This window comes from Epinephelus moara, chromosome 12 (genome assembly GCF_006386435.1).
Source record: "Epinephelus moara isolate mb chromosome 12, YSFRI_EMoa_1.0, whole genome shotgun sequence".
NCBI lineage: Eukaryota > Metazoa > Chordata > Actinopteri > Perciformes > Serranidae > Epinephelus > Epinephelus moara.
Window position 1 is genome coordinate 18,374,437 of NC_065517.1, and position 10,276 is coordinate 18,384,712.

Sequence of the window (10,276 nt, forward strand, 5' to 3'; positions counted from 1 at the left end):
TCCAAATCTCACATAATTAAAAAATACACAAGCATTACCATTAAAATATAACTAAAGTACTAACTCACTGTGCAGAGTGGCCCATTTCAAAATAATATTTATGATGTTGAAGGTGTTTCAGATATTCCCACAGTTCTTGAACGCAGCAGCAGCCTTAAGACATGAAGTTGGTAAAAAGCAGTAAGCATCACACACCTGTGGGGAAGCATTAATGTCTTATGTAGCAGTTGTGACAGCACATACTTAATCAGCCTGGGTGGAGATGTTACAAAATGTCCCATAAATAAACTAAAGTACCTGCATGACAAACAATATTTAAATGTAACCCAATATTTCAACCCCATAGTGAAAAGAATGACAAATGAAAACATAATTTTTAAAAAGGTGAAGATCAGAGCACCAAACTCCATTCATAATTCTTACAATTTAAAAGGTTTCTTGCTTTTTGGTGTATTATTCAAACCTGTTAAAACACAACTTCAGATGATATATTAAACAACAGAGGCTGCTCTTAATTTCAGCTTAAATCCATCACACCAAACATTTGTTTCAGTAATATTTTAACTTTTTGCTTGCTATTACCACAATCGTCTTGCACCTAAACACACCATAGGGGCCCTTCGGCAGCCGAGCACTAGCTACCTTGACAACCAGAAACCGACGTAATACATAGCAGAATATAGTATTTAAATGTAACTAAATATTGACGTAATGAATGAAAAGTAAAAGACATAAAAAAAATACAGGCCATCAAGTGTCATTAAAGTGTGTTTCAAGATTTCGAGTCATCAGAAAAAACACGCAGCAAAGCAGGTTGAAGGCTTCAAGTGTAAAGATTTAATTCCTCAGAGTGTATTCCACAGTAACAGAAACCTTTGTTGGTTTAGGAATGTGTTATTGCCAATACAAAAAGACAGTCATGACGCACATGAACACATCATGCAGGCATCCCACCAGTTCACAGAAATGGCTCGAGGTACTGGCACCGCTCCCACCGTAACTTTCCCCTCTCGCTAAGTGTGAACTTGTACTGTAATGTGCATTTATGTTCAGCTCACTCCAGTGCAACACACAGCAGGATAATCCAAAATGACAGTGATGAAAGCAGCATGTTTCGTCCTCAAGCTCGTTTTCTCCCCCATTATTTTCATAACTTTCCTACTTAGCCCGGTGTTTCTTATCCTGATGATTACATCTTATTTCTAGGCTACATTTCAGCTTTAAGCTCGTACGGTTTTCCTGATTTTGACATGTTCTTAATTGATCTGAGCCGCTCACGCCTTTCAGAGCACAATCTCCCAAATGGTTGAGAAACAGAAAGACATAATTCAAGTCAAACTGAAACAAAACAGCCAAAACACCTGAGCATAAAAGATGGAGCTAGGTTGGTACACAGCAGTGAATGTGAGATGGGTCTTGTGAAACTTGCAGATGAGGCGCAGTTTTACACAGCTGATCGCTTCTCTGTGGTTGTGATATGTAAAGCTTGATATTATGCAGGTGTAGGTGATGTTACATTCAGGCAAACTTGGAGATTGTTGGTCCTTCTGATGTTTATCCAAGATAAATCTTTCTACTTATTTTAATAGCTATGGCGGCTTAAAGTAGTCAAAATTAAACTAATAAAAATATTATGAAATAAATGATATGAAAAAATCTGAAATTAGAACCATTTAATTGTTAAAATATTTTTAAAACTCAATTCATGAAATGTCAATTGATTTGGCGTCTTTTCAAAATAAGAGTGTTTAATAGAGGTTATTTTACATTTTTTCTTTTTTTTTTTCAAAATGTTCTTTTTTTTTGCCTGAACTCTTTTGTTAAATAATTTTCCCCCAAACCATATTTCATCACAAATTTTTTTTGTAAATGAAGTCAAACCAGGCACTAAAAATTATGTCATTGGCTGTTGCTTTGGTCTGAATGAGTCCACAGCCAATCACGTAGCTGTATCCGTCATGTCAAATTATTTGTGATAAACAGTGTGGCATTTTGAAATAATATTATCACTTGGAAAAACTTCATTTTTGATTTTTATTTATTTTTTTTAATTTATGAAAAGGACACTTAGGAAAAAACAGCTGGATTTAAATTAAAATGATCTAAAGTGCTGTATTAATGTCTGTAAATTTTTTTAACAAAAAAATACCTTAAATGTTAACATGGAAAAAAAAAAGCAGAATTTATTGATCACTATTAAATGTACATATTGGACTATTTTATAACTTTATGTTTCTTTATGGTGTTCATATTAATTTATTCAATTTTGACCACTTTGAGCTTCCGTACAAAGCTCGGCGTGTTTGTCAATGACATTTTTGTTGAATTAAATACCAAAAGAAGGACCTTTGCTGAAAACAGACACAATAAAACGCCCGCCAGTGATGAGTTTTGACCGTGGGAAAACACTACGCCGTATCTGCAAGTATCATTTGACCTACAGTACAGAACAAAGAGTGGCAAAATGAAAAATAAAAAAAACTAATAAAACTATAAATGCACATCTTGTGTCACAAGTACGACACCTAATTTAAGCTACAGGACAATTATTCAAACATTTTGGTTGTGTCGATTTGGTCCTGAGAAACATCACAAATTCATCTTTTGCATTTGGCACCAATCACCCTGTCATGATTTACACACTAACAAAAAGTGCATGAGAAATACATTCGCCATTTGCTCATCAACTGTTTCTTTACAAAAGGCATGTTTTGGAGTTGGTTTAGAAGACGAGAAAATTCATTATCGACCACGTGTAAAAAGATGGAATAAAAACTACTCTAGCAGATTGCAACGAGTACAAAAAGGTGCAAAAGTCTTTCTTGAAATGCGTCTGTCTGTGTAGTTTCTATCAAGGAGTTGTATTTCCAAAAGCACTAGTCTTATAATGTCTTCTCAAAAAGTCCACAAGAGGTAGTAGAAATGGCTCGTGTAAACAATAACCGCCATTTGGTGACACATGGTGGACACACACTACCCGCTGTCTGAGTGCTCCAATTCAAAATCTGAAGAAGTCTGTCAAAAATCTGACCAGTGTCTTTTCTGTGTGTCCTTTATCCGTACACTGATACCATCTAGAGAGGCATTTGGTTGTGATAGTTACCCCATACTGTAATTTCTCCCAAAAATTAACAAAAAAAACCCAAATTAACATGTTACACAAATTGTTACATTCCTGACTTGTGCGTTTATAGTCTTAAAAGTGTATCAAAATGACATTTCAGACCTGTGGTTGATAAAAGAGCAGCGCCTGAGAAAGAGAGAAACACCATTTCTCCTTGTCGTCGTCTGAAACTATGAAATGTGGCCGTTAACTCAGCCCCTGAAAAACTAAAATATTTGTGACACTGTTTCGTTTGGCACGGTGGAATCAAATTAAGTCGTATGCAGACATGCCAGCTGGGTCTGTGAGCGTACTGTTTGATCTAGTCTGTTTGGTCGTTATGTTGTCAATTCAGACACTGAGCCTTGCACATGAGGGAAGAGAACTGAAAACAGAAGCTCAGTGACAAGCCGGTACACTGCAGAAGCTCAGTGTTAGTCGCTAGATGGCCATCTGGTACAAACTCTGGCCTCAGTCCTGGAGCAGGACGATATCAACGTTATCATGGACGCCCTGCAAGAGCAACTCGCCCTCAAATTTGATGATCTTCTTTTTCTTGGCTGCCCTCAGGGTGCCCACCAGCGCCTCGAAGATGTTGGCACAACGGTCGTCATTGAATAAGATGCCAAATTTCACGGTCATCTGACCATCAGCATCTGAAACAAGAACGCAAAGCAGATTGATTGAGTTATTTTCAGATAGGACAGATCATAATCATAAAAGGCCCCAACACATATGACATCCCAAATACCTGCCTTGTGATGTACCTCACAATATTTACCTTACAATATTTACTTGACTAAAGTTTTACTTGCAGCGTGTAAGACAGCTATTACCAGGCACTGGCTCAAGGTAAACCCCCCCAAAACGGGAACACTGGCTAGAAACTGTCCAAGAAATTTTAGTGATGGAAAAGTTGACATATGTTTTGAGAGTTAAAGAGAATACATTTAAAAAGAACCGGAGAAAATGGAACATCTATATGAGACAAGACGCCATCTAAAAGAATCCCTAACTTGAAGACACTTATTTAAATACTGAAACCGCCCCAGAAAAACAATTATTGCTACTCTGGTGTTTGTCCTGCATTGTTTTATTTTGTGTCATTGTGTTTGTACTGTTGATCCATCTGAGAAAACTCAATAAGAAATGCAAATGAAAAAAAAAGAAGGCCCTGACAGACCAAGCCGACAGTCGGCCGTCGATCAATGTTAGGCCGTCTATGAGCGTCTGTCGCCCTAGTCAGTGTGGCGTTTCTCACACAGTTGCCTCTCGTCAGCCCTCGTCTACTTTGTTTTTGCCAAATTCAGCATGTTGAATCAGCGTTGATGACGGCGGAGCCAATTGGTGAGGGAACTCACTCTGATTGGCAGTTCAGCTTAGCGCACAAGAAGAGAAATGAAAGTGAGGAAAGTAAACAAAGAGCTAAAGTCAAGAGGGAGTGAGACCAAAACGAACTTGTTACATAAGGTAAGATGATTTCTCTTTAGCCACTGAGCTCTATAGCAGGAAAGTCTGGTGATGGTTTGTGGTGTTGTTCGCTGGTGCACAGTTAATATGCTCAGTTCTTTTAAAACTGGAATGTGTTGATAATGTGCTGAGTGGCTAACTACCATCGAGTTGGTCTTCCGTTTCCCTTTTTGAATGACAAATACAGACCACTGCCATCTGCTGGTGTGGAGACTTATTTCCTCTCACGTAGGCACAGAACGTACATGCTGGTTGGCTGTCGGCTGTAGCCTTTGCGGTGTGTTCATGTGCAACTTTTTGGCTGAGACCAAGGCAACGTGGGGCAAAGTAACACTCAGCTTTTGTTGCCCCTAGTTCTTTGATGTCAGTTTGGTGTGTCTGGGCCTACAAAGTAATAATGCCTGGAGTGTTAATGCATTATTTTACAACGTTCCCCCAGTGTTGACCTTTAAGTCACACCAGATAAGAGAGAATGAGAATTAAACCAAAATTAGCTGTTGTTGTTGTTGTGTTACTTTGTTAAAGTGGTTTATTAACAGGTGAAACCAAATACATACAGTGTACAGCTCATTTTTAAATCTGCTTAATAGACTGAATTAGTGTTGATATTGGATTTTATTTTGGTGTAACCACTCGTAAACGTGGCTTTGGGACTTCTTACAACTAATTCATTCACCATTTAGACTACAAAATGTCGGAAAACAAAGGAAAAGGGTAATAACAATGTCCCGGCGCCCATGTTGATGTTTTCAAATTGCTTGTTTTGTCAGCTATGCCAAAATACTTGAAGATCAAACACACACAAAATCACAGCATGGACTCACTTGGACTGCCAAGACGCTTGATCTCCTCCACCAGCAACTCGACTTCATGAGAGATATTCATTGTTGCTGGAAAAGAAAACACAATGAAAGCAAACATATTAAATATATAAACAAAAATTGACATCTTAACTTGAAATAAGTCTGCTTATTTTCTTTAAGGAACTGTGTGTAGCATTAAGTAGCACAGCATCTAGCAGTGAGGATGCAGATTGCAATGAGCTAAAACGTCTCCCAGCTGGAATTCCTTCAGTGTTTATTGTTCAGGAGGTTTTTAAATTGGAGCCAAATTATCCGCAGAGGTCTCTACCTCTCCAAAACAAACGGACCAGGTAATAAAAACCAGTAAAAACACAGAATAAAGCAGTTTAATGTGACAAATCAGTGCTTCACTGATGCTGTTTGGTTAGTCACTGAGCTAGCCCACAACCTTTTAAATGTGCTCACATTTTTTCTCTGATAACTTAAGATCCAGACATTCAAGAAGTTTTTACCGGGAGCTGAATCATCCACAGTAGTCTCTTCCTCTCAAAAACAAACACACTTGGTGGTTTAAACCGCTAACAACACTGAATAAATCGGTTTCATGCTTAAAATCCAAGTTTTTCCAATGTTGTTTGGCTCGTCTCAGAGGAGCTGCTAACTAAGGTGGCTGACTGGAAAACACATAAGAGCCAGGGTTTGATGTGTTGGTTTTGATCTACTGTAGAAAGATAGCAATGTACCATGGTGGACTTTGTGGACGAGAACCCGCTCCCTATCCCTATGCAGATATAAACAGCTCATTCTGGGGTAATATAACATGTCAATTCTAATTTTCAGGTGATTATACACTCAAGAAAACATACTTATTATATTATATATCCTATCTGCCAATATATCCACACTAGACCGCTAAAGCATCAAACACACTGTGTGAGAGGGGAGCAATTATCCCTTTTACACGCCATTCTCTTGCAGGGAGAGACCACCCAGCCAAAGTCCGTTCAAAATTATAATATTTTCATGTTCTGATGCTTTTAGGGAAAAGTTAATGCCTTTTAAACATATGATCTTTTCAATACAGGCCCATACTTTAATTCGGCATACACCTAATCCAGGAAGTAGCGTTTATTTTTAATAAATCTTCAACTTTTTTAACTGAAATAGGAACCTTGGACCAACAATGATTATGTGATTTTTCTTTTAATCACTAAAGTTAGTGCTGCTTGGTGATTTAATGCACGCCGAATTTTAAAGAAGAAAGTAGAAATTCAGAGAAAAATATTAACTTTTCTTTTGTCCCCCTTATTTGATTATCAGTAAGGCAATTTCATTTTTTTCCCTGAATAGTTTAATTGAGTTTGGGACTGGGATTTTTCTTTTGCAAGAAAACGGGTGATATGGCCATTAAGTGAATATAAATGCAATTTTAAGTTGTCAAAAATACACAAAAACTATTTTTAAAAAATGGTTTAACAGGAGAACTGAGTGCAGCACTGAGATTAACGTAACAAGCCTCAACACGAGCAGGGCGGACTGTGATCAATGCGGAAATGGGTGGATTAGCACTCCCAGCTAGCCATCACTGAGCGCAAACCCCGATTACTATTACTCATTTATACAGATATGCAGTCATTCTTGAGTGCGGGTTAATATTCACAACTCAAATATATCTTACACAACTTCAGACACAACAGGAAGTAATAAAATAAGCAGCAGATACGAGCTCGCCGGTAACGTTAGCTTCTAACGTTCAACAAATGATCCGTTAATGAGGAGGATGGAGGCGTTTCAGGCTGCTACACGGATGCAATATGTAGCGGCAAGACGATGTAACAAAAGTCAACCCAAAACATGTTTAAATATTAAGTTAAAGTGTGTATACTTACCGGTTTATTCGTCTTGAGTCTAATAAAATGATGGACGACTTTATGCTCAGTCTGCTCCGGTGGATAATGACGACGCGTTCATTGTCTGCTCGGAGCCTCGGACACTTCCCTTGTGCTCTAGCTGCATCTAATTAGACTAGTTGTATCTAGTAAGACGCGGAAAGCAAATTCATTGATGAATTACATGAGATGTGATGTGAGTCCAATAAGTGACCGTCTGCCAAAGCGAGGCATCACAAGGTGTCAAAACTTAGGATTTATTGTATAACTGCCACGGGTTATATTAGAAATCGAATTTCCTATGACCCCTAAAGGCACCGTTAAAGCTCATCTGACTTCATCGTGACACAATGCGTTACTTTCACGGCTCCTTATATGGCATGGAGGAGAGATGCCTGTCTCTAACCACTTACCTTTTCTAGTCCTCCTGAATGACAGAGGAAATAGCCCACATGCAACTACAAAATAAAAACAGCTTTTTGTTATATTTCCTTCACACACCAGCTCCATCTATCACAGCTGTAAACATGCAGTCCAGGGCAGCTGGACAAAGCTGTGTATTTACTGTATGGAAGCTGTCTTAAGACAAAATAAAACTCAAACATGTAGGAATTAATGGTATGTCTGTGCACAGGCCACAACAGCCCTTTTTATCTTCATCTCCATATTTACCATCTTCCTCTCCCACACCTCTTCCTTTCCATTCCCTCTCTTGCATCCCTTATCCACCTTTCTCCCACCTTCCTGTCTTTTCCTGTCTCCCTCCACCACCTGCATGGCATTCCTGATTTAGTATCAGTGTCAACTGGCATGATGAAGACCTTACAGCAGGGCAAGGCAGCTTTATCACCTTAAGATGCTGTAGGGTCTGAGTGGTTTCAAGGCCTTGTCTTGAAGAGGATCCCAGTGTCACAAATGTAGTTTCAAGACCTTTTGGTTTCAGTTTTCTGCCTATATTGTGCATGTTCCAAAATGAATGCATTTAAAACCTCACCACACTGGAAAAATGTGCCAGGCAGTATTTCAATAAAGATAAACTCTTTGCTCAGAAGAAGGGAGGAACAGGGGTTAAAAGGGACCCAACAGCTCATGATTTTGTTGTATTTTTGTTAAAGCTAAGTGTAAGTGATGAGTGTGTATGCTTTTTGTATGTGAAAACTGATAAATGACACACAATTTATGTTTTATTATCATATTATTTATCCCTGAAAAGGGAGAAAGCACTTGAGAGAGACAGAAAACACTCTGAAAGTCTAACCTCCTCTTTCCTGTCCTTATTCTCACTACAGTAAATTGTCCCGTCTGTATCATGGTATCAGTACAGCTTTTATTTTGAAATCACTCATCCGGGTCTCTGCAGGCCAAGCAAGCTCGCGCTGACTCGGACCGTAGCCCAGTGACGTCGCGAGACCGTCAAGCTAGCTCCGAGAAACAGGAGGAAAGACCGGAAGATTTTCACGTTTATTTTCAGAACAAAAAGCGTAACGTGTGTGTTGGTTTTTGGAGGGTGTAATATTTGTTGGATTTATGCCAGAGGATTTTGTGTCAAGGTTCTCTCAGGGGCTGCTGCAGAAATGTATTTAAAACCTTATACTGCAGGGAATTACATTTACTTTTGTGTTTATCTCCATTCAGGCCCATTTATATTTACAGTAAATATAATTAATCAGTTAAAGTTGTACATTTTGATGCTGTAATTCTTTGCTCTATTCAGTCTTGAACACATTAAAAACTCTCACGTGAAAGCTCAACATGAGATGTGCAGTCATTAGTATTTTGTGTATTCAGACAGACAAAGATTCTGACCTTAATTTTGGGCCCTCCAGAGAGTCCTGCATGGGGATCACACCTGATGTGGGTCCAGATTGACTCCCTGCGTGTGGTTCCCTCTACAAGACAGGTAGACAAGGCAGGTGAAAATGCATCACCTGTGAAAGAGACACAGGTAGACATGGTACACATTATAATATACTTCCAATTGATCAAATCAGCACATGCAACTTGCATAATGGATGTGGGGCATTTGGGGGCCCTAACAGTCTGGGCCCAGAGACAACTGCCCACTTTGCCTACTCACACTCAAGCTGTGGAAAAAGAAATGCTTTGAAAATGTTGGTGTCGAGTAGTGATGGAATTACCATGTATTTATTTCTTTGCCTGCTTGTATTTGTTTACAGAAACACTTGACTTATGTTTAGACATATACATTACGTCATATATATTTACTGTAGTAGAAAACACGTTTACCTTTGTCGTCCCTGTTTTTAGCTGTTTGTCTTTTAAATCTCTGTTTCTACTGAAATCATTTATACTATTGAAACAGATGAAAACTGTTGTGAGATTTTTTTGTATGTGTACACAGTGACAGACTCATACTGTCTGAGAGGCAGGGGCGAAACAATTAAAAGGGCAGCTACATGCAGTGGGGCACCAGTGTGCAGGAAGGCAGGGCAGCCTATATAGCACTGCATCACATTTTTTGTTAGGTTTAGGGTCACCCTAAAGGGCACTTCTTTATGTTTTCTCCACTGAGAGGGCATCCAAGAGAGCATTCCATCAAATTTTCTTAAAAAGGAAAGGCACCCTTGAGGGAACTTAATCATGTTTTCTATACTACAAGGGCATCCCAGAAGGCACTTCATGACGTTTTCTTCACTGGAAAGACACCCTTAAGGGCACATCATCATGTTTTCTCCACTGGAGGGGCACCCAAAAGGGCAATTCATCACATTTTCTCTACTAGAAGACACCCTAGAGGGCACTTCTTTACGTTTCCTCCACTGGAAGGGCACCCTAGGGGGAACTTCATCATATTTTTTCCACTGCTGGGCACCCAAGAGGGCACTTCATCACATTTTCTCTACTAGAAGAGCACCCTTGAAAGCACTTCATCACATTTTCTCTACTAGAAGGCACCCTGGAGGGCACCTCTTTACATTTTCTGCGCTGGAAGGACATCCTAGGGGGAACCTCATCATATTTTTTTCCACTGGATGGGCACCCAAGACAGT

At 39.1% G+C, this 10,276-nt stretch overlaps 1 protein-coding gene across 1 annotated transcript; it reads right to left on the reverse strand.

Moving 5' to 3' along the window:
• Positions 1-814: 814 nt before the first annotated feature.
• On the reverse strand, positions 815-7,412 carry abracl (ABRA C-terminal like). The gene is made up of 3 exons (XM_050057639.1): positions 7,266-7,412; positions 5,398-5,463; positions 815-3,759 (listed from the first exon to the last, which is right to left on the reverse strand). The coding sequence occupies exons 2-3, from the start codon at positions 5,456-5,458 to the stop codon at positions 3,575-3,577; spliced, it is 246 nt and encodes an 81-aa protein (XP_049913596.1). The 5' UTR covers positions 5,459-5,463; positions 7,266-7,412; the 3' UTR covers positions 815-3,574.
• Between the last annotated feature and the right edge of the window lie 2,864 nt (positions 7,413-10,276).

What these genes read in the sequence shown, in the direction of transcription:
- abracl (XM_050057639.1), bottom strand. Translation starts at nt 5,458, where the DNA reads ATGAATATCTCTCATGAAGTCGAGTTGCTGGTGGAGGAGATCAAGCGT. An exon ending in CAAGCGTCTTGGCAGTCCAA is followed by an intron (nt 3,760 to 5,397) that starts GTGAGTCCATGC and finishes TTCTTGTTTCAG; the next exon opens with ATGCTGATGGTCAGATGACC.